Raw genomic sequence first — 22,550 nt, forward strand, 5'->3', positions numbered from 1 at the left:
CTATAACAGGCTCTAGTTAGAGAAACCTTCCAGGTTGACCTGGTTCATGTGTTGCTACACCAAGAGCAAAACAAAGACTGCTGTCAGCTGTGGTAGAGCGTTGGCAGTCCGTGAATGGTCCAAATACCTGTAGAGTCGATGGAGGCAGTGTACAAAGTCTGTGGTACCAGTCTTTGGGCTAGTCTTGCTCGTGCTGCTGTCAAGCCATCAGCCAGTTGCTGAGTAGAGCGGAGTTATAACATTCAAAGAGCTGAAGTTGAGCTGGGTGTTAAAAACAATGGAACATGCAGCATGCAACACTGCAGCCACTGTCTGGGCTTTTCATGCTGTATTTTTTCTTTTTTGGATGTTTTGTTGTGCTTTTTTTCACACAGTTTTTTCTCCATTAAAATCCGCTGTAGCACTCTTTCCTTTTCCAGTCTAGTTGTCAACCAATCAAGCACAGTGTCATCCACATCCAGCATTATGCACTTGGGATTTTGGGGGACTGCATGGGAACATGTTAGCGTTAGGTGAAAACCCCTTTCTTTAGGCTTTTGCTGGGGAAAAGCTTATATGTCTTTGTGTATGCATATGCAAAGGAACATAATTGCAGGGCAATGAATTACATATATACAGCAGCTTTTATTGATTTTATGGGGACTGAGATTAAAGATAAAAAACCCCATCTACCATCATTTCTTAATCTCACTCATTAACAACTTATATCATAATTAAATTGTTAAAGCTTCCTTTTTATGGATAGCGCTGTATGATTGCATGATGGCAGGGACCTTAAATTTCCCACAGACATGTCATCTCCTTGAAATTGCTTTTCTGCTCTAGAGATGCTACTAGGTAATTTTTATTACGTGTGAAGAGCATTGATTCCCCATATTCCAGTGTTTGTTTGTTTTTACTAAGCTAGGTTAATCACTGACTCTGGTTATATAAAGACATTTTCACACATGCAATGCAGCTCTGGACTTCACTAGAGGTCACACAATGTAGCTGCATGTGAGAAAGAAAATGTCAGTTTGATACTCTCATGTATCATCTTTGTGATGTCTGTTGGACCCCTCGGGAGACTACACATTTAATTGTTCGTTTTTCTAGCAACATGAAGTGAACTATATCCTGTTGTGTGCTATATGTTAGAAATGACTACTTCAGATAGTGTACTATGCTTGGAGGATGTTCAGAGATATGATAGAAAATGTTATTTAATTGCTGAACAGTCTGGCTTATTGAAGCATAACTCAATTTTTTAAAATGATTTTAATTTATGGCATTTTTTAAGAGGAAAATTTTTTTTAAATCAAAGCTTAATATGCAAAATAGTCCGATGTTAAAAGTGTGTGTTTGCATATCTTAAGAAGCTGTTGCACCTGATCGATTTAATGGAAGAACAGCCCCAACAAGAGAGCTGTCAGCTGAAACGCTCAAAGGGTTGTACAACTCTTTTAAGATGGAAACCCAGCAGAGTGTGGCAAGAGATGCTGGTTGTTCCCAGTCAGCTGTGTCTAAAACATGGTACAGGCAAAACGGGAAGATTACGAAAGGAAGATCTCAAAGCATCTGGACAGAAAACTCAAAGCAATATGTCCTGAAAATGGAAAATTGCACAACAAAAGAAATGAAAAGCAAATGGTCAGAAACAGGAGTCAGTGCCTGTGACAAAAACAGTGCTAACAACAGAAGAAAAAAAGGTTTTAGTGGGCCAAAGAGAAACAGTCATTGACTGTGATTTGATGAAGCACTATTCAGTGATGAATTACAGATCTGCGTTATCCAGAGAGTTGATGCTAGAGCTTTTAACTTGTGCTTTTCCAGTGAAATATATAAGATGCAAAGAAGAAGTAGCTAATTTCTCCTTTCAATTATATTATTGGGTTGCTTATATGGCTGGTAAAAGGGGAGAGATGGCAAGCGTGACCTCAAGGGATAAGGCATAACTGCTGGTTACCAAGGGGTTAGTGACAGCTCTGTGAATGAGGCTTCAGCAACCACGAGCAACCAGTTAGGGAATGCTAATTTTTCTGTAGTGACTGGTGGTTGCCAGGCGGTTGCAACTGGTCTGTAGGACTGTGTGACTGGAGAATTATGTTTTATAAGGAGTAGACTCCATACCTCAAACAGTTTAGCCCATTATGAAAGAAAGTGCTAATTGTAATCTTTTTGTTGATTCGTTTTAAAGTTTGATCAAAGGCGTTCTTATATGCTCGCTTTACAAATGTGTGTCTCTTTAGAAACTATATTATTTCATTGTTTCCTTTTATGATGTATATGAATGCTTACTACAACAATAAGCTGCAGTCCAGAAAAAAATATTTTAAATCCATATGTTACTCATCTGTGTTTTGCTGTGATTACTTCCACTAAAGGAAACCGCAGTGTTATTATCTCAGCGATTGCATGTACTTCTGCAGAATGTACACCTCGATTTACCACAAGGGAGGGAATTATGTTTTGATTGCAGTTCTATAAGTGCATTGTAAACTGTGTGTGTTCAGTAGAGGAAGTTGTTTTATCTATTTCATTTGCAAATGCCCACATGCACATATATGCACGCATCTTGTTTGAGTGATGCAGTTAATGGCTTTCCCCAAACTGGTGTGGTTTATTGGAGATGCTTTCAAATAGGAGCTTTAATTCAGCACAGTTGGTACATAAACCTTTGTTTTTTGGTTCCCACTTTCCCTCAGGGACCCCTTCCATTCTTCTATTCCTGATTTCCCTCTCCTTCTCTCTGAACCCAAACTCGTTCCCTTTTTTTTTGCTCTCTGCTTCTCTGTCTGTCTTTCTCTCTTTGAGTCTCACACTGACTCCCACGTACACTTCTCCCTTGTGTCCAGTGAGTAAACGTGGAACCGTGTGAGCTTTCAGAAGGACTTTGAAATGAGACATAGCTAGGACATCAGAGGACCCTGACACTCTCAATGAAGCCTACTTGATTTATAAGTGAGCAGAGAGTGTTGCTGGTGGTGGTGGAGGGGGGGAAGTGTTTCCAGAGGCACACAAGGCCACAAGGTCCTCCATTAGTACCTTGACCCCTGCTTCATGGGACCAACCACTGCACAGGAGAAGACAGGAGTAGAAGAATAGAGGGATAGGGGTACTTGGTGAAGGGGGTGGAGGGGTCTTTTTTACATAAGAAAGTCTGTTATTTACATTTTCACCACAGAGAAGACAGCACAAATGAGAAACCCTACCTCGATCATTTGTCAGTGGCCTGCTGTGTCCTGACTCTGACGTCTGTTACTTGTACCTGATCCCTCACTCAGACCTGTCTCTGCTCCCTGTTTTACGATTCTACTCACTGTTTTACTGTTCACCATCTAATTAGCTGTGTCTTAATACACATAAAAACACAGCACAGTCTTGGTGTTTACTGTCTGTTTGTCATGCTGTAAAAATGTGTGAGTTTGCTCATAAAAACTTGCCCACAGATAAGTCCTCACTTTCATTTAATGGGCAAGATCAAAGCGTTGATAACGAATAACAGATTATAGCCTTTGTATTGTGCAGCTGCATAAAAGTTAACACTGATAGACTTATTTAGTTTGGCTATACCAGACAATGCTTTTAATTGTGTTCTTTATTTTATGAAAAGCTTCATTTTAAGGAAGTTTGTGACTAAGCAAAACATTTACAGTGTTCACATTTTAACCAAATTACATTCTAGTGTTGTACTTATCCACCAAGTATCGGTGCAATATACAGGCATGGGAAAAAAGCACACAGATCTGAGGTTTTCACTAATAAAAATTATCTTATTATTATTTATTTACCGTTGGTGTGAGGTGTTAATGCAGATTTGCTGTGGTTGCATGATTTATGCCCAGAGTGGCCAGACATTTCTACTTTGGTCTTATCTTTTCAAAAGACATTTTGTAGTTTCTTCAGACACAACTTTACCAACCTTAGCCGTGCTGCTTCTTTTTAGAGAAAAGAGGCTTTTTCCTGGCAACCCTCCTAAGCAAGCCATACTTATCTTTAACATTTAACAAGCTCAATGAGGCCTGTAAAGTCTAAGATCTAGTTCCTGGGTCTTTTGCAATTTCTCTAAGCATTGCACTGTCTGATCTAGCAGCACCTTGCATCTGCTTACCATAATTTCTATTGAAGCAGTAAAGGTGTGCTTAGTTTTTCACCTACAGCTGCATTTTAGCTTAGTTTTTTGTCAAATAATGTCAAAGTGCAGTGCATGTTGTTGTTCAGCTGAAGTATTTACCCAACTTTAACTTGTAAAGACCAGACAATGTTTTTTATTATGTCCTGACACATAAAACCTTAGAAATGAAAGAGGGTGTACTTTCTTTTTACCATGACGGTATACTATACATATACAGATAGGGATAAACAGAGACATAGAAATCCCTTCCCTTTGGAAAACATTGTGTCATGCTGCTTTTATGTTGTGTGTAAGGCTATTCTATGTTTGCTTATTACGTCACCTACTGTGTGTTTGGCTTTTGCTCATGTATGTGCTTGCAATTGGAGTCCATAACATTGTTTTTTTTCTGTAGAGGTCGGTTTCATGTTGTTTGTGACAGGCCTGCCAGCTATATGCTAACTTGGCAGATGCATTAGGCTAACATTTAAAAGTCTTTTATTCTCTTCTAGTTCCATCTTTGGCTAGTTTATGTGGCCCCTCAACCAATTCATCAGAAAACCAGCCTTTTAGGGAAAGCCTGCCTCTTGATATAAGCATGCTGGAATTTATTGTTTTCTGTAAACATGCCTTATACATAATCTGTCTTCTCAATACACACTGCCAGTTGCCATAGGAACAAAGTAGGGTTTTCATAACACATGAAGGGCTAAGGCATGATGGGTCTCAGTCGCTCCTGTCACACAGTGAGTTTCAGGCCCAGCTCAGTATTTCTTTGGATTTTAGTGTAAGATAAAAATGTCTGTCTTCTTCTTATGATTCTAATGAAAAACACTCACCAGCTTTGTGGGGATCCATTGCAAATTATAAAGCAGCACAACAGGTTTTAAAGATGGGTCCCTTGTGTGTAGTAGGTGATTAAAGTCCAAAAAGGAGCTGAGGGAGCAACAAAGCACAAGAGACAAGAGGAAGAATGTGTAAAACGCTGTCTGACTCCATGTCCTCTCTTGTTACCGGATGTCCTTGTCCAGCAAACATGTATCCGCATAAACACTGCTGTCTCTAACACAAAAATATAAAAAGGCTCATGATGGAGGGTCGAGGATTATTACATACAGCTGGTTTCTGTCACTATATAGCCTAAGCACATCTTCTACTCTGTATCTTAACCCTTTCATATACTGCTAATATTCACGCCTACAAGCTTCTCCTGAAAAGGCAGCAAGTTATAAAGCTTAAAAATCATTTTTTTCTAATGTATGTAGCACCATTTCAGAACAATTTCCTGTATACAACCACTGAGAAAGCCTCATCAATGACTGGCTATCTGTGAACTATTGGGAATTTTTGATAATATTAAATATCAGTGTGTCAGTTTTGTCACAATCGACAGTTTTCAGCATAATTTTAAAGTTTTGATTATACTCTGACACACCAACAGCTTGACACATGACGGCCAAAGTTGTTGGCAGGGGCACATGCGCAGTTGGTGCGTTGTAAAGTCTCTACGATCGAGTCCACACAATCCCCCCAAAAATGGCAGACATGCAGACATCAACACGGATCCTCATATTCACCAACTAATGACAAAATGTATGTCACTTGGATTCAGTTGTAGTAAGTGATTTGCTTTATTTTGGTCTCTTACATAAATAAACTATATGGGCAAAAGTACTGGGCCACCTAGTCGTTACGACTACAGGAGATGCTCATTCATGGAAACTGGGGGTGAGCCTCAAAATTATATCACAATATTTCAAGAACATTTGCGATAATAGTATTTCTTACGATGTGGTCAGGGGTGGGGGTGCAGGCAGCAACATTTAAAGTGTGAGTAAATGAGCTTCTGTCACTGATGACTCACTGGCTATTTCAAAATGGGAATTTGTTGCCACATGGTGCCGGTAGCAGTAAGCAGTATAAAGCAGTAAACCTTATAGTGCAGTAGTAGTGACTCAACAATATATCTAGTGATACAGCAGAAGTCAAAAGTAGCACAGTTACTGTTTGCCCCAGACATTTTACGTAGTAAGTATAAGAATAACTGCTTAATGCTTTAGTTCAGCGGTCCCCAATCCCCGGCCCACGGAGTCGTTTGGTACCAGGCCGCGTGAGTTGAGGCTCGGGTGTGAAATTCATGGTTTTCAGGGTTTTTATCAGGTTTTAGCGTTATTTTTGAAATAGTTTTTAGCGGACATAAACCGGTCCGTGGCGCCAAAAAGTGTGGGGACCGCTGCTTTAGTTAAGTAACTAAAGTAACTTAACCTTGTGACTCGTCAGGAGCCTGTGCAATGTTTTCAATCATAACACTGAAAAATAATTCGTATCTTCGGTCAGACTTTTTAGCCAGCTGCTTAAAGCTGTGCTTTTTTACAATCTAACTGCATCAGTAATTTCCCTGCACTGGTTACTCTTCCTAAATGATGTCCACCTAGCAAGTGAAGCTAGTGATGCTTGGTTGAGTCATTTGTTTACTTTTGAGTCGCTCATCAGTAGCTCCTAGTGTGGCCTCCTTCATAGCCTGGTTGTAGTTGACAGTTTGTTTTTGCCTCAATTGTTGTTGATTCCACATTTAGAGGAAATTTTGCAAAGCATTGTCTGTTGGAGGTTGTTAAATTAGCTCACACACTGGGGGACTTAAACACTGAAGGTGATATGATACTTTTATATCATGTAAAAATTTATACCAGTATTATCACAGTCAGTATAATATGGCATAGCCCTTATGGAAAACCACACTATGAAGCTCCCAGCCCACAGGTTTAGTGCTGATGTTAATGCCAGACAAGGTTGTTGAGTCAGCATGACAACTTTTACATGCTGTGGGCCTGAACGTTTGGAGACTCTATAACTTTACATGGTCTGCCGCTATGTGGCTTAGTAGCTGTGGCTCCTAAACTCTTCTGTTTCACAATAATACAGTTGATCATGGAAGCTCTACAAATGAAGAAATTTTATAGACTGGCTTATTGCAATGAAAGCATCCTGTTACAATACTTCAGTGGAATTCAGTGACCTTTTTAGAAAGACCTATTCTTTCACAAATGTTTCACAGCATTGTGTCTGCATAGCAGTGGAAGCTATTCGCTAATAATTTTGCCAAAATGAAGCTTGTATAACATGAAAACTCGTGGTGCTAGCACAGAGACCTGTAAACCCCAATTTATGTGTTTCAACACACGATCATTTACATGAACTAATTGGAATCTGAATTTCATAAATTTGACTTAAATTAGCATAGTACCAGTTTATTTAATCCTACTGATGTGTTCTGGTCTTTGAAATCTAGGACAAGTTATTGACCATTGCTGTTTGTGTGCTACAGTACAACATGCTATAAATCCGAACTGAAAACACTCAAATAATTTCTGTTTAAGTGTTCATGTAATTCATTTGTTTATTTTAAAGATTTCATGTAGTAAGTTAGATGTAATGGTATACTGTTGGAGTTTTTAAGTAAAGATTAAATTCTAACATTTTTCAAATCCTGCAGCACCTTTTCACAAAGATAGATTGGTTACATGTAAATGACACTGGAACATCCTTGACCAGTGTACTTGGTATGGTGTATAAAATACAAATAGGCATTATCAATATTTCTGAAGCTGCTGTACTTGACAATGCAGCTGTTAGATTTGAGGGAACGTTTTTTATTGACTTGTTTTGGGGCGATCGTGGCTCAAGAGTTGGCAGTTTGTCTTGTAATCAGAAGGTTGCCGGTTCGAGCCCCGGCTCGGACAGTCTCGGTCGTTGTGTCCTTGGGCAAGACACTTTACCCGTTGCCTACCGGTGGTGGTCAGAGGGCCCGGTGGCGCCAGTGTTTGGCAGCCTCGCCTCTGTCAGTGTGGCTACAATGTAGCTTGCCATCACCAGTGTGTGAATGGGTGGATGACTGATTGTGTAAAGCGCTTTGGGGTCCTTAGGGACTAGTAAAGCGCTATACAAATACAGGCCATTTACCATTTGTTTTCTCTAATAGTTTTTGTATTTCTAAAGAGCTCATGTAGTCAAGTAAATGGATGCAATGCTCAACAAACCTTTATCTCCTATATCTCTACAAAAAAAACTTGGAGTTGTTTTCCTGCATTAACAGTTAACTATTAACTGTCCCGACCGATCTGCGTCGGAACAAAATAGATAGTGTGATTAACAGCAATGATCAGGTTCATTGACAAGCCAAATGAGTGTAATAATAAACTAAACTAAACCTGCATGCTTGTTAGTCAACTGCTATAATCACTTTATGTGTGCCAAGCATTCAGTTAGATAAAAATGTAAAATGAGGTCGAGAACAAACACAATGAATATAACCTTTTAATGTTTTGGGTGTAAATTCAAAGAGTAATGCTTTAGAATGAGTCACAGTATAACTATATTTAGGTTTTGGGATGATTAATAACTTTAAGTCTCTATCAGTCTTGCACTCAAGTTCTCTTTTTGTTCCTAAACTGTTAAAAAAATTTCGTAACTCAAGGTATAGGAGTTTTTAACTTGCATGAAGTTACTGTCCTGATGACTCATCTTACCCAACTTCTCATTTGTCTGAACCATTTTTAATACAAACAGGATATTAGCTTCTATCACTTATCCCACAATGAAGAAATAATTGGACTACAATTTAAATTGGGAGGGCTGATAACAGCGAGCAATGCTCTTTGACATCCACCCTGATATCCTCAATAGAGATTGATTTGTTTCATGTGGTATCTCTGCTAAGGTTATTATCTATGCAAATTGTGGATGCGATTAAGACCTTGGATCCTACCTCTTGTGTTTGAGCTTCCACCCTGCACGTAGGAAAGGTCTTTTTCCTTTGGTTGTGTAGCAACAACCACAACTATTACATTTGCATCCCCACCCTCGTACCACTGCCCACTTTAACTTGTCTGTGCACTTCATCACCAAGCAAACAGTGTGAGTTTGTCATTTTAAAACCCACACACTGAGAATTGGCAGGGAGACAGCTGTTGAAAGGATCCATCTTTGACAGTCAGATCGAAAGGAAAGGTAGATTAGCCCGCAGAAAAGAGAGAAATGGGACGTCTCTTGGGGCCGATCACTATCTCTGCGTTGATAAGAGAGCGAGTGCCTGAAGGCTGGCTTTCCTTCCCACCGCTTTTTGTGCCTTCCCCAGAGCAATTTGAGTCCAATTGTCCAGGATTATAGAAGCTGCTCCCTCTGGCATAGAAAGGTGGATCCCTGCAGGTGGAGACGGGGTGATGTAACTCTGTTTTGCAGTCAGCGGGGAAACCTGATAGAAATGGATGGTTAGGTGCTGTTTTCCAAGCCTCCCACCATGACTTTACTATAATCCCAGACAAGGAACTTGAGAAAGACATTTTATGAAAATCTCAACTTCCCAGTACTTTGAAAGACTTACAATCAGAGGTTTTTTTTATTTGTGTCATCCACATAGGCATGCCATTAACATTATGAATCAAATAATCTCAGTTCATTGAATGAATCATAAAAGAATAGTCCATCCAGATGGTCTCATTATCCAGGTTGTGTCTGTATGGTGGTTTTTTCTCCATAAAAATTCAAGGCATCTACGTTTTAGGGAACTTTCATCTTAGTCAGTGGTCAGGTTGGTGAGTCACCGGCCTTGAGGCTGTTTTTTTGACAGACTGAGTATCTTCACAGGCAGTAGTCCCGTCACTAATGCATTCCACACGCTCTGTGTCTCATCCAAAGGAGAATTTAGTCAGTGTTTCATTAACAATCACTGAGTAATTTGGCAGACGTACACAGGTTCTCTTGAGTAAACCATTCTCACTGAAAATGTGTCCCTACCTTCATTTTATTGGAAATGTAAGTTTCTCTGCTGTGTCAGAGACTCTTGATGGCAGTTGCTTATCATTGGTAAATGGTAAATGGTAAATGGTAAATGGCCTGTATTTATATAGCGCTTTATTAGTCCCTAAGGACCCCAAAGCGCTTTACATATCCAGTCATCTACCCATTCACACACACATTCACACACTGGTGATGGCAAGCTACATTGTAGCCACAGCCACCCTGGGGCGCACTGACAGAGGCGAGGCTGCCGGACACTGGCGCCACCGGGCCCTCTGACCACCACCAGTAGGCAACGGGTGAAGTGTCTTGCCCAAGGACACAACGACCGAGACTGTCCGAGCCGGGGCTCGAACCGGCAACCTTCCAATTACAAGGCGAACTCCTAACTCTTGAGCCACGATCGCCCCATCATTGACCTAGATTGGATTATAGTGAAGGCAAAGGACTGGTATACTACACACAACAGCACAGAAATGCAACTGACTGGTGTTTTTATGTTTTTAAGGAAAATTGTGACTTCCAGTTAAAATTTTAATCTGTTCTCTATTTATATGTATGTATGCATGCACAATGTTAGAATAAAGAATTCTAGCAGAATACTAAATAATATAATTCTTTCTTCTTTTGCAAGCCATATATACTGAACGGTTCATACAGGCTGGATAGTGCTAACAGTTTAAAAATAGTGCTAGCAGTTTTATCTGCTTCATGCGGCTTCTGCTGATGTAATGTTATCGTATCAAAAATAACTGAGCCCAGTGATAAAATTCCTTGAAAAGTTATATCGTGGCAAAGTTAACTCAGTCTTATCACAGAGCCCGTCTGTATCTGCTTATCCTCTAAGATGCTTTGCTGACAAGGCAGAAGTATGGTATGCTGAGGTGATTCTGCCCCTCGCCCTTTGCCCATATGTTTTGTATTTACGCCCTAGGAGGTGCCATGCTCAGCAGCGCGGTGGTGGAAGGGGATAAAGCAGGCCTCTCTGGCCCAAATGACGCATGACATGGTGCTGCGCCCCGGGCCCTTATTTATGGCTTCCCATGTCAGCAGAGGCTTGCTCCCCTGGGGAGCCCCACAGCCGTTATCCGCTAACTTAGCTCAGCCAGTCCTCAGGGCTAATATCACGCCTGGAAGATGCACAAAGGGAAACACTATCCACTCCCGGAATTCAGATCAGCATAATGTGGAAGCATGCACATGTGACCGAGTCGTACGGAGAAATCAAATTGAATTCCTCATAGAGAAGGTTTTTTTTAGCTGTCACATCACAATTGCTACACTGTTGGAAAGAAGCAAACCCACATACATGAAGTGCTACTTCAGAGGAATTAACATCATATCAGGCTGAAGCTAGGCCACTGCCAGGCACACACTGCCTCTTTTATTCATGCCTCTGATGTGGGAAAGGATGTGAAATCTGGAGAGAGAGTGAGGAAGAGGTTTGGTGTGTGGATCTGAATACATTTTCTCTGTAGTTACTCAAGAATCCATGTACATATCACACCGCATTAACAAATAGAAGCATACACTGCCAGCCCTCATGCACACACAGGTGTTCTGCACGAGCTGTCCCGGAATGTTCCAGTGATCCCTGTCCAGGGTTTTGATGTGGGTAGAGGAAAAAGGAAAGAATTTAGCGGAAAACGAAAGCCAAGGGATGAGATGAAGCCGAGGAGTAGATGGCAGATATTTAAGAAAAAGAGAAGAGAGGGTCTGCAAAGTATATCTGACAGAATTTATTGGAGATCAGAGGAAGGTTTGACGTGATGACATGATGGTAACAACAGGGTTAACAAAGGACAAAAAAAGATGGCTGGGGTTTTCTCTTCCCGGGTATCTCATATTTCTTTCTGCTTTGAGGAATGAGCGCAAAAAAAGGGAGCACTGTCAAGGTTTTATGTGGCCTTTTGAAAACAGAACAAACCCTCTACAGAACAATATATCCAGCCTCAGAACTTCTCCGACATGAGCGCACTCATTTTCTCAACTTCCCAGGTCCTCCCTGTAAAACACCCTGTTTGATATCCACTCTGGTCATTGTTTAGTCTAGTGGATATCCCTTAGATCATCTTCATCAGCAGCTGTCCTGCATCCCCTTTATGTTCTTTGCGTCCCCATCTCATAGCAGCCCCAGAACAGTCACCTGTCGTCAATTTTGAAGCATTACTAAGATTGGGCATGTTTTTTTGTGGGATGAGAGGATGAAGGGTTATTGCACTATTGAACAAACAAAAGCGAACAGTTTGAGTTACAGTTCGTCCACCCCATCGCAGTCTCAAGTTCTTCAATGAAACTGGAAGTGCTTGTGTAACAATGCTGTGGTTTGTGTATAACAGGGGTGTGTGTAGTGGTACTTGGTAGAAGTGAGGAAGTGTGTCTTGGCTAATATTGTTCCTGTAAGCGATGCAGCGCTCCAATTTCTGCCCATAATTATTATTATTTGTCGAGCAGCTCATGAATGATTTCAGTTTTGGTTTCATTTCAGGTTAGTCTCTCACGCTTAATGGGTTTTATTTTGGTATGCATGTTGGCGTAGCAGCTTGGGGTGGATTGTAGTCTTAAGAACAGGAAGAATTTGTGTTTTTTCCTTTTAAATGACACATGGTTTAGACCAGGGGTCCCCAATCCCAGTCCACGAGGGCCGGTGTCCCTGCAGGTTTTAGATGCGTCCTTGATCCATCACAGCTGATTTAAATGGATAAATTACCTTCTCAACATGTCTTGAAGTTCTCCAGAGGCATGATAATGAGCTAATCATGTGATTCAGGTGTGTTGACCCAGGGTGAGATCTAAAACCTGCAGGGACACAGGCCCTCGTGGACTGGGATTGGGGACCCCTGGTTTAGATAATGAAGCCTGATCAAAGTGAGAATGGGAGTGTGGTGGGGTGTGGTTTGTGGCTCAGCTGCAGGGGAGGGGTGGTTGACTCTGATTCTCATAGAATGGACTTGAGATTAGAAAAGGGTTATTTGTGCTGGACTGCACAGAACCAGAACAAAGCCTTTTCTTGGTTAAAAGGGAGACACTTCAGTACTCTGTGGATTATCTCAGAGTGTACTGATGACTGGACTGTCATCTTGCCTTCTGTAGAGCATAAACAGGATCTTATCTGATAACCCAACAGAATGAAAAAAACTAGGCAAATGTTTTCTTTCAGAATACGTGCAGAAAGCAAACATGCAAGACTGAATGATATGCTGGTGGTCTTCACCTAATTGGGGCCTCCTTGGTGTCTTTGATGGCTGCTAAAGGTCAGAGAATGAAGTGATGGAGATTCAAAGTCTGAAAACGCTGATCCCTGGTTCTCAGCATTCTGCTGTGTCTTCTCTTTGTTCCCCAGATTGTCTATATTGCTTCTCTGAAACTCAGTTGTCTAGTAGTGAGAGCTGATACAGGGGTCTGATTTGTCAGGGTCAATGTGATCCAACGATCCATCAGATCTGACATGCTGATGCGGTAGACTCCTCTGGGACTTGAACTTTGTTTGGCTAAGCCGCTGATGGAAGCGTAGCCTCTGTCGGTGAAGCTATTAAGAGCGCAGCAGGCCCAGAAAAATGAGCCACCCTTGTCACTCCACATCAGGAGCTCAGCCACGGTTACAGATCCTCCTCAGACCTGTCACATTCAACCAGTGTTTGTCTAAGCCTTTGAACTCGGGACTGCTAGATAGATAGATGGATGAGCTCATGTGTGAAGTGCTTTTGGGGTTCTTCAGGTTGGCTACCAGGCTTGCATTAATGATGGGTGCTGGCTTGTTATCTAAAGCTAGAGCAAATAAAGAGGAATAACTGGAATAACTGGAGTGGTTTCCCTGTAGATTCGACAAACTGTGCTTCAAACGTCCAAACATTTGAAGAACACCCGAATGGAAATACACACACAATGCACAGGATGTTTAGTAATTGCAGAAAGTACACAGGAGACACCAGTGTTTTACATCTCTATGACTGTGAGGTAAAAAGAGTATAATGCTGTTTTCTTGGGATTGATCATTTACCCAGTTAGCCAATGTCATAAATAAATATATGATTAAAACTCTTTAAGCTCTTTTTCAAACCATCTTATAACATCTTACCAGCCAAAAATTGATACGACACAACAAACAGTTACCAGGCACCAATGCAGTATGTGTCCTCTGATTTGCAGATCAGCCCAACCCAACTGAAGTTGGGCTGATCCGTGCATCATTACTAGAATTGTACATGCTATAACAAAAGGTAAACTTGTATGTAGAACTTCATGCTTGTTACTTCCTGCTGGGGGGCTCTGTGTCAGCACGTTGCTTTTGCAAAAACTGTGATCTTGTTTTTGGCTTTTGTTTGTTTGTTTTAAAGTTGGCTACACATGGCATATTAAACATTTCATATGTGAGGTTCGGCTCGGGTCCAAGGGATGAAAATTTCCTCATCATGTTTTTTTTTTATTTCTGACACTACATTCCTAAATATATAGGCACCGTTGTCCATTTGTCCAAGCAGACCAGGGCATAGTTTAATAACAACAGCTAATAGTTTGTGTTGTCCATGATCATATGTAATCCTGTTCTTATGCTATACTCAGAAATGCTTGTCAGGGGATCTCACCGTTTCAGACAAACTGCCTTTCCCACACCTTTTTGTTTTTGGATTTAGACCTGGCTCTAACTTTCTCAAACTCACAACCAAATATTTACACCACTGAAGCTATTGCGAGGTATGTGGGAGTGGGAAAGCAGACAGAGACTTAAGAGGATATTAAACAATTTTCTAGTTAGTTAGTTTTAAGCTTCAAATTCAAAAATCATTGCTGTCCTCTTCCATTTGTCAACGGCTTGGGGCACAGCATCCTCCTCATTGTCTCCTCACCCGCCTCTCACTGTCTCTTTGCTCCATGGCAGAGATGGAACACCTCCACCTTGCGTTTCCCGGCCTCAGACTAAACACAGTCTCCTTGTGTTGATGCATCAGTGTAGCGACTGACTCTAACGATGGTCAACTTATCACATTAGAAAAATAATGATTTCACTGGCTGCCATTCCCACAGATAGGCCCAGTGTTTGTCTTAGGCTCCGTGTCCTTCACTGTGCTGCTGTGCCTTATGCCTGCCTGTCGTATATCAGCAACGCTGCCACTGTCAAGCCCCCTGATTTATGGCTGTTTATCTCTAGCCCCTACCCCACCACCAGCACCCCTCCCACTCCAACAGATGGTCTCTAGCTATTTACTCAGGGAGAAAATGGTCCCAATCTGGTTGCTTAAATACAACAAAAAAGAAGTTTATGGGAAGGCTGATTTCAAGTTATTTGTCATGTGAGAAAACAGGATATCTGCCCCTGTTTTTGTGATCAGGAATGATACTGATAATATCTGCTAGATGAATCTGACTGGTTACCTTCTTATCTTGATGACTTCCCACTTCAGTATGTGGACAACCTTGACCATTGTAAAATGACATGTAACTGCATATTTATAAAACAAATCATCACAAGCATTACAGCAGCGTTCCCCTGGTATCATCTGTGGTTATTAAAAGTGTAATTGTGAAAAAATCCCATCATCTGTCATGTTCTGGGCGGTTTTCGCCTTAAATCTCTTCAAGTATACTCTACCTCTAAATCTTTGTTGGCTGTCAGATGCTCACAGAGTAAAAAAAACACACATAGCCCAACCCGAACCATAAATTATCTGCTACAGACTCAGAAGGGCTTCACTTGATTTCTGTGTCTCTGGAGAAAGGGCCTATAAGTAGTAACTCAGCAGTATCAATTTTTTACATCAGTTCAGCTATTAGCGTTGTAGATTTTTTAGTACCTGTACGCATCACAGATTTTTTTCCCCTCAATTTGATGGATACAAACCAGATTTTGACCCTTGCACCTGTCAGTCATAAATTACAGTTCCTGGTTTATGTTTCTCATAGTTTGAAGTGAAACACTTTTAAAATTATTTTGGACACAAGCACACAGATAATAGTTTGTAACAGCCTTCTGGGCATATTGCATTCCATGGAGACATAGTGATATGGCATGTACTGGGATTCATATTTTCTCAGGATTAAAGCATGATTAATGTTTCCTCTCGCTTGCATATGGCTTAAATACAAATGGGTATTCACATGGAGACGTCTCTGTCTGTCTATTCTGGACTATCAGAGAAAATGCCTCTCAGTCAGATATCCTTGTGAGGAGAATGGCTAATTTATTATGAGAATAAAGTACTGAGTGACGTTGGTGGGCTTCATAATGAGGTAAACTCAGCCAGTCATCACATCTCACTCATCTAGAGCGCAAAACCACTTGTGTCTTATCTCGACTCTGATTAACCAGTGATGAAGTGTAACGGGTCCTGGCTAGCTTAGGCCACTGTCATAGCAGATGTGTGTTGAATAATAAAGTGAAACTGTTGGGATTTTTCCTCTTTGTTACAATGAGTTTTTATAGTATGTTAAAGTATATGAAAGAAGTGTAACTGGATACACTGGGTGATGAAATTTGCTGAATTATCAGGGACATTAAAATTGCCTTTCAAGTTTTACTCAAGTGTAACTGAGCTATAAGGTGGTGGAGTGAGTCAGCTGACTTCCATCCCATTTGGTTTTGTTGTGTTTGGCCTGTCTTTATATTTCTTTTCATTTTAGGTATGTAAATCTAATTATATAAAACTAATTCAGTTTTAATTGTCTTTCTTCATCTCTCCAGCACCATCACAGATAATTGCTCAGAGACAAAACAGTAGAACAAGTTCCTCCTCAGACAGATAATATGTGTACTTTTAGACACAAAGTGTTAGTATCTCCAACAGTGATCACTCGTGTAGACATATAGATTGATATTTTTTCCTTAGGCAGTGTTACTAGAAAACATAGCATGCATTTTCATTACTATGCAGATGATATCCAGCTTTATCTATATGTGAAGCCAGAAAACACAGACCAATTTGTTTAATTACAGGCAGGTCTTAAAGACATAAAGACCTGGATGATCTATGATTTCCTGCTTCTAAATTCATATAAAACAGAGGTTATTGTACTAGGCCCAAGAAACACGATATCTAACCATATTACTTGGTCTGGATGGCATAAACTTGAGGAATTTCTCACATTCCTCTGTGAGGAATCTTGGAGTCGTTTTTTGACTAGGATATGTGCTTCAATGCACATATTGCACAAGTATGTAGGGCTGCTTTCTTCCATTTGCGCAACATCTCTAACATTAGAAACATCCTGTCCCTCTGTGATGCTGAGAAACATTATGTTTATGGATTTATCATTTCTAAACTGGACTACTGTATCCCTGAAAAGCTTTAAGTTGATCCAAAATGCTGTAGTGAGAGTACTGACAGACTAGAAAGAGAGAGGATATTTCTCCCATATTGGCTTCTCTTCACTGGCTCCCTGTTAAATCCAGAATTAAATTTAAAATCATTCTGCTCACATACAAGTCTTGAAAGTCTTTCACTCACAGACTGCTAGTTTACTTGTGTCTCCTTGGAAAAGTAAAATGAGATTTCAGGTCCCACTCCCAGGTCAGCTCCCAGTTTGGATTCACGAGATGGATACCCTCTCTACTTTTAAGATTATCCTTAAAACCTTCCTTTTTGATATAACGTATTGTTAGGGCTGGATCAGGTGACCCTGTAGATATCTGCCCCTTCCTGAGCCAGAGCCTGATTCTGCTGGAGTTGTCTTCCTGTTAAAAGGGAGTTTTTCTTTCCCACTGTCGCCAAGTGCTTCCTCGTTATGGGGTCATTTGTGTTGATACCAGTGGTATTAGTTCTGCTGTTGGATATATTCCCCACCTACCCTGTATCCTCAATCTGTATCAAGAGGAACAAAAGTGCTAAACACATCCAAGATGAAGGTTAAGAATAATGGAAGGATCTATGATTTTTCCTTCACACTTGTCAAGATCAGGTAGAACAGTTCATATTGGGACATGTAAACAGCTGTTATATCAAACTGTGGTCAGTGGTTGTAAAGTTTTAATGTCACAGTACAAATGTTAAGAAAACACTGGTGAAAAAACTCGCTTGTTGTTGTTGTTGCCTTCCAGGCCCAAGTTGCATTGTGTGTGTGTGTGTGTGTCTATGCTGCACCCCTTGACTCCCACACATGTTGTATATGTTATGATAGCAGGCGGGACCCTTCTCACTTTGCTAGCAGCCCCTCGAGCTGCCACAGGCAGGCAGGCAATGAGCAGGAAGGAAATGACTTCATGGGATTTTTGGTCCAAGTTTGAAAATATAGATAGCATGTAGTGCCGTTTTTTAATGACATCGCATCGGATTGCTTCAAGTGGCTGGTTGTGATTATGAGCTAAATGTGGCAGACACGGTAAATTCTAAGATAAATACTCTGTCGAGCACATGAGGCTGCACTGCAGTTTTCTTTCTCGGCCACAAATTAACCCTAATTAAGTCATTACACAATTAACAATAAAAATGTTACATACACACTTGTCTGTCTTTAGTGTGTTTTTTAGGCTAGACTGATTGGATTTTTCTGCGCACTGTGCGCTGAAAACTTTATGATTTATTCCGACCTGCTGCTTTTGTTTAGCTACGGTCGCCACGAATACAGATGTCACTCTGGATTGACGTAGGAAAATGCGGAGCAGCCAAAACATAAAGTGGAAATGTTAACCCAATAACGCTAGATAAACAGTGAGAGGAGAGAGGCCAAAGACAACAGAGAGTGAAGGGAAAGTGTCCTGCTGGCATCAGGTTTCCCAGACTAAGTGTTATTTGAAAAGCAGCTGAAGGGTGACACTCACTCTCTTCCCACCCAAATCTCCCTTCCTTTTCTTCCCTCCCTCCCCACTCACTCGACCATCTGTTGTTCCTTCTCTTCTCAGGCTGCTCTAAGTGCCTTGAAACAGCTGTCGGAGCAGGGACTGGACCCAGTGGATGGCCCCATCAAGGTACAGTAAGACCTGAATGATGCCCACATGGCTGCTGGGTTTATTAACCAGCTCCAGCCAGTGATGGTGGGCTTAGATCAGCTCCGTGTACACCCACGCACACACGTCCATCACTTCCGCTCGACATTTTTCTTCCATAGGAAAGCAGCGGTAGGCGTATTGCATTTACATGCACTACGTTCCTGTCAGTGCCGAATACTTTGCATGATCGCTATCACTATTAAGGCTCAGTCATGACAGACACAAGGGCTTCCCTTCATTCATTCTTTCCTCCACGATGAGGAAGGGAGGGAAGGAAGGAGGAAGGCCGACAACGGAGAATCAAGTGGGAAAGCAGGAGCACCGCAGGGGGGTTTTTGGAAACCGGGGAGGAAATTACTGTCAAGCGCCTGTGGTGTATTTTCATAGTAGGTGTGCCCTGGAAGAAAAAAAAGAAGAAGAAGAAGAAGAAGAAAAACAAAGGTTTTTTTACAGCCCCGTGTCTCCTTTAGAAGAAAAAAAGGGGAAAGGAACAAAAGGGAGGAAAAACAACTGCAGTGTTGCAACAGCTTTATTTACGTCACCAACAGAAATGAGGAGCAAATATGGCAGCAATTACTCTTTCACCTGAGCAGTTAATCACTCCTTTCTCTTTCCAGTCTTTCCCCTTGTGGTCCTCAGACTCATTAAGTCACCCATACTTTTCTATTAGCACATTCTCAGTTGTTGTTTTCAGATGGTTGCTGTTGCCAAGATGAAAACACAAAGCAGTACAAATTTGAACCTACTGTCTTATCATTGTCAGTGCTATCAGAGATGATTATGTCCTCCTAATAAAACAGCCCGAGAACAGGAGCCACAGCTGATCAGTTAGTGTGAAACAGACTGAGGTCAAGGGCTTGATAAGTGTCTTGACTCATAGCTGAAGCACTTTCAGTCTGTCTGCTTGGACGTTCTTTTACAACAACAATCACCTGTTTTTCTTTTTGACAAAGTATTACTCATTAAAGACTGATGGAATCTTTTCATGAGAAACCCGTAGAGTAAACTTCCCAGTACAGGAGTAATTATTGGCAGCATTCCCCTCCTAACTCAAAGTTTCACTTTTCGTTTCAGACCACTGAACCATGTGGGAGGGAGGACGGACATTAAACAGACTAACTCAGGCACCACCACTCAGGTCTGCAAGGATTCAAAGGCTGTCGTCTAGGAGCTGACAACCCCCCGAACCTCTCCTTCAACATACACACTCCCAACCCCGCCTCCTATAACCCTGATCCCACATAACCTCCAGCCACCACCCGCAGTCCCCACCCTACCCTCTCTACCCCTCACGATCGCCACTGTATCCTGCAAAACCTGTCAACATGCAATAGGGTGGATGTGCACCGAGAAATGACCGACTAAAACACCATTACCCGAGTCTATGTGAAGACAACGCTATCTTAACACGTTTATTGATGATTTCAGTCAAAATTTAGAGGACAAGATAAATGAATAAATACAATACAAGCTAATGATAAATGCATGGTACTCTGTAAAATCAAGGGAAGTCCAAAGCGATACCCTGCATAGACAATTTTCCCTTTGGATAGATGTTGGTATGGTTAAAACAAATAATGTACATCATGCCATTGAAATACAAAAGAAACACATTAGGGGAGAAAACCAACTTCCATACAGTAGCTTTTCTTTTCTTTTTCTTCGGGGGTTTTATATTTCCTTTTAATTTTTTATTTTGTTTTTTATTTGATCTTATTTGATTTTATCAATCTAACAATGCTTGAGTACTGTATTTAAAATTAACCAATGCCAGTGCTGTGAAAGTTGTAGTTGTTGTCTTCATATATAGTCACCCAGCTTACCTTGTATGCTGACATAAAAAAAGAGTTGATCTATCTATATGGATGTGTATGACTTTGCAAGAGTATCATATTCCAAAAAATAACACAGAAAAGTTTTTTTCATGTGGACAAAAAGGACAAAACTGGTGTTAGCAGTAATCAGTAGAAGTGTTGACCCCCCAGGAGGAAAGGTTGGGTTAACCTTTTCACATCCTGAGGGGGCCTACCTGTTTTAACATGACCCCGCACTGGCATAGCATCACTGGAGCATCACCTGATCAACGGCGGTGAATGGGCCGCCCCATGTGTACTTTTTAGGTCATAAAATAGGCCAGTTCTCCTCAACAGTGGCTAGGTTTTTCATTTTTTTGCACACATCCTCCAGTGCCAGTAAGCTTTCAGAATAACTCCAGAGAGGTTTTTTTTGTACGGTCTGCATGAAAAGTTCTCTCCATTCCAGTGATTTTATGTCAGTGGATCGTCCCCCCTTCCTCCCCCCTCCGCCCCACAGTTTTGTCGATCACATCTACACCCATTGTGTGTGTTGTATTGACCCACCAAGGCATCAACTGGGTGCTTTTAATGCCTGCATTCTGGAGTGCAGCTTTTGATTGAAGAGAGCCTGTAGCTCTAACCTGCAGGCTCTCTCTCCCTAAAGGCCACTTTGGATCACTTTGTCCACTGACATTGAGGATGTGTCTTCTTCTTCGCTGTGAGTGCGATGTGTAATAAGGCTGTGTCTGTTACTGAAATGCAGTAAAAACACCTCAGTTCATGTGGAAAAAAACTGTTTCTTTGTCTCTTCTTTGCTTCTTCAAACAGGTGTAAAAAACCAATATCTCAGTGAATGAAATTAATGTCATTTTCTTTCTAAAAAAGCCACTTTTCTTTGGCACATTTTTAAAGGAGACAATGTGAGCTTAGATTAGCTGTAGAGCCTAGCGCTGGCGAATGAACACTGATGGGATGTTACCTGCTGCTATTTAAATGGATTTTCATCAATTTTCCTTAAAAACTTCCCCCATCATACTAAACCAAAGTAAAAGCTGTTCATTTCTTTATCGTGTAGAAAAACTCGTAATTGCGCTTGTTTTTTCTATATTGAGAAATCTCAGGGATTAAATGTGGAGGTAAACTATGTTACAGTGACAGGAAGGGGGTGTTTCACAGGTGTAGCCCACTATCCCTCAAAGTGGGAGATGTGGTCCTGCTGGGGGAGACTGCTGCCATCGGGGAGCGCCATTGGGCCGTCACTCACCAGTCCTGGATGGTATTCACATGAATCCCAGAACCCAAATTTTCTTAGCATTATTATGATTACAATGATTTTAAGTTTTTGGCTGTCAAAATTAGTCATCAGTAAAATGTTGATGTCCAAAATTAACACTCCAAACTGCCCTGCAACAGATTGGCGACCTTTCCAGGGTTTATGTCCCGCTTCTTGCCATATGGTACCAGGGATAGGCTCCAGCCCGGCCACAACCCTGATAAGGACAAGCAGAAGACAATGGATGGATGAACTCCCCAAACTGCTGTTTCTCAGTTACATGAAAAGTTAGTGAGTCCTCCGGAATTGTCTGTATCCGTGTGTAAGTCACACAAATCCTTCTGTCTGATAAAGATCTTCCAGTGTGGGATGTTGGTGGATTTTCTTATGGCACATTCACACATTCTTATTGGATCAGCATCATGGATTTCACTCAGCTGTTCTAAAACACTACTCTTCTCTTACCTTTCTTTGGTAGATTTGAATTGATTCCTGAAAATGTAAATCTTTGAGAAATTGAGTAATTTCATAGCTACATTTTGCACTTGTTGAGGACAAATTTCAGCTGCTTCCTTAATAAGTAACAGTTTAATTTCCTGAAGTGTCTTTGAGGGAAACAGCACGTCCACATTGACCTGCTTATTTGCCAAAAAGTTCCCAGATGTCCTTCAC

At 41.1% G+C, this 22,550-nt stretch overlaps 1 protein-coding gene across 2 annotated transcripts in view; it reads left to right on the plus strand.

The window, feature by feature from the left end:
- stau2 (staufen double-stranded RNA binding protein 2) overlaps positions 1 to 21,395 on the plus strand; it is a 103,613-nt gene extending 82,218 nt beyond the window's left edge. Inside the window, exons 15-16 of one of the 2 annotated variants that reach the window (XM_026179457.1) lie at positions 18,723 to 18,788; positions 19,884 to 21,395. In XM_026179457.1, coding sequence (XP_026035242.1) covers positions 18,723 to 18,788; positions 19,884 to 19,919 — 102 coding nt within the window. In that variant the 3' untranslated portion in view covers positions 19,920 to 21,395. The remainder of the gene's footprint in view (positions 1 to 18,722; positions 18,789 to 19,883) is intronic. The other variant, XM_026179456.1, reaches the window with a different exon arrangement.
- The last annotated feature ends 1,155 nt before the right edge of the window (positions 21,396 to 22,550 follow it).

The sequence above is a fragment of the Astatotilapia calliptera genome, chromosome 9 (assembly GCF_900246225.1).
Source record: "Astatotilapia calliptera chromosome 9, fAstCal1.2, whole genome shotgun sequence".
Taxonomy (NCBI): Eukaryota; Metazoa; Chordata; class Actinopteri; order Cichliformes; family Cichlidae; genus Astatotilapia; species Astatotilapia calliptera.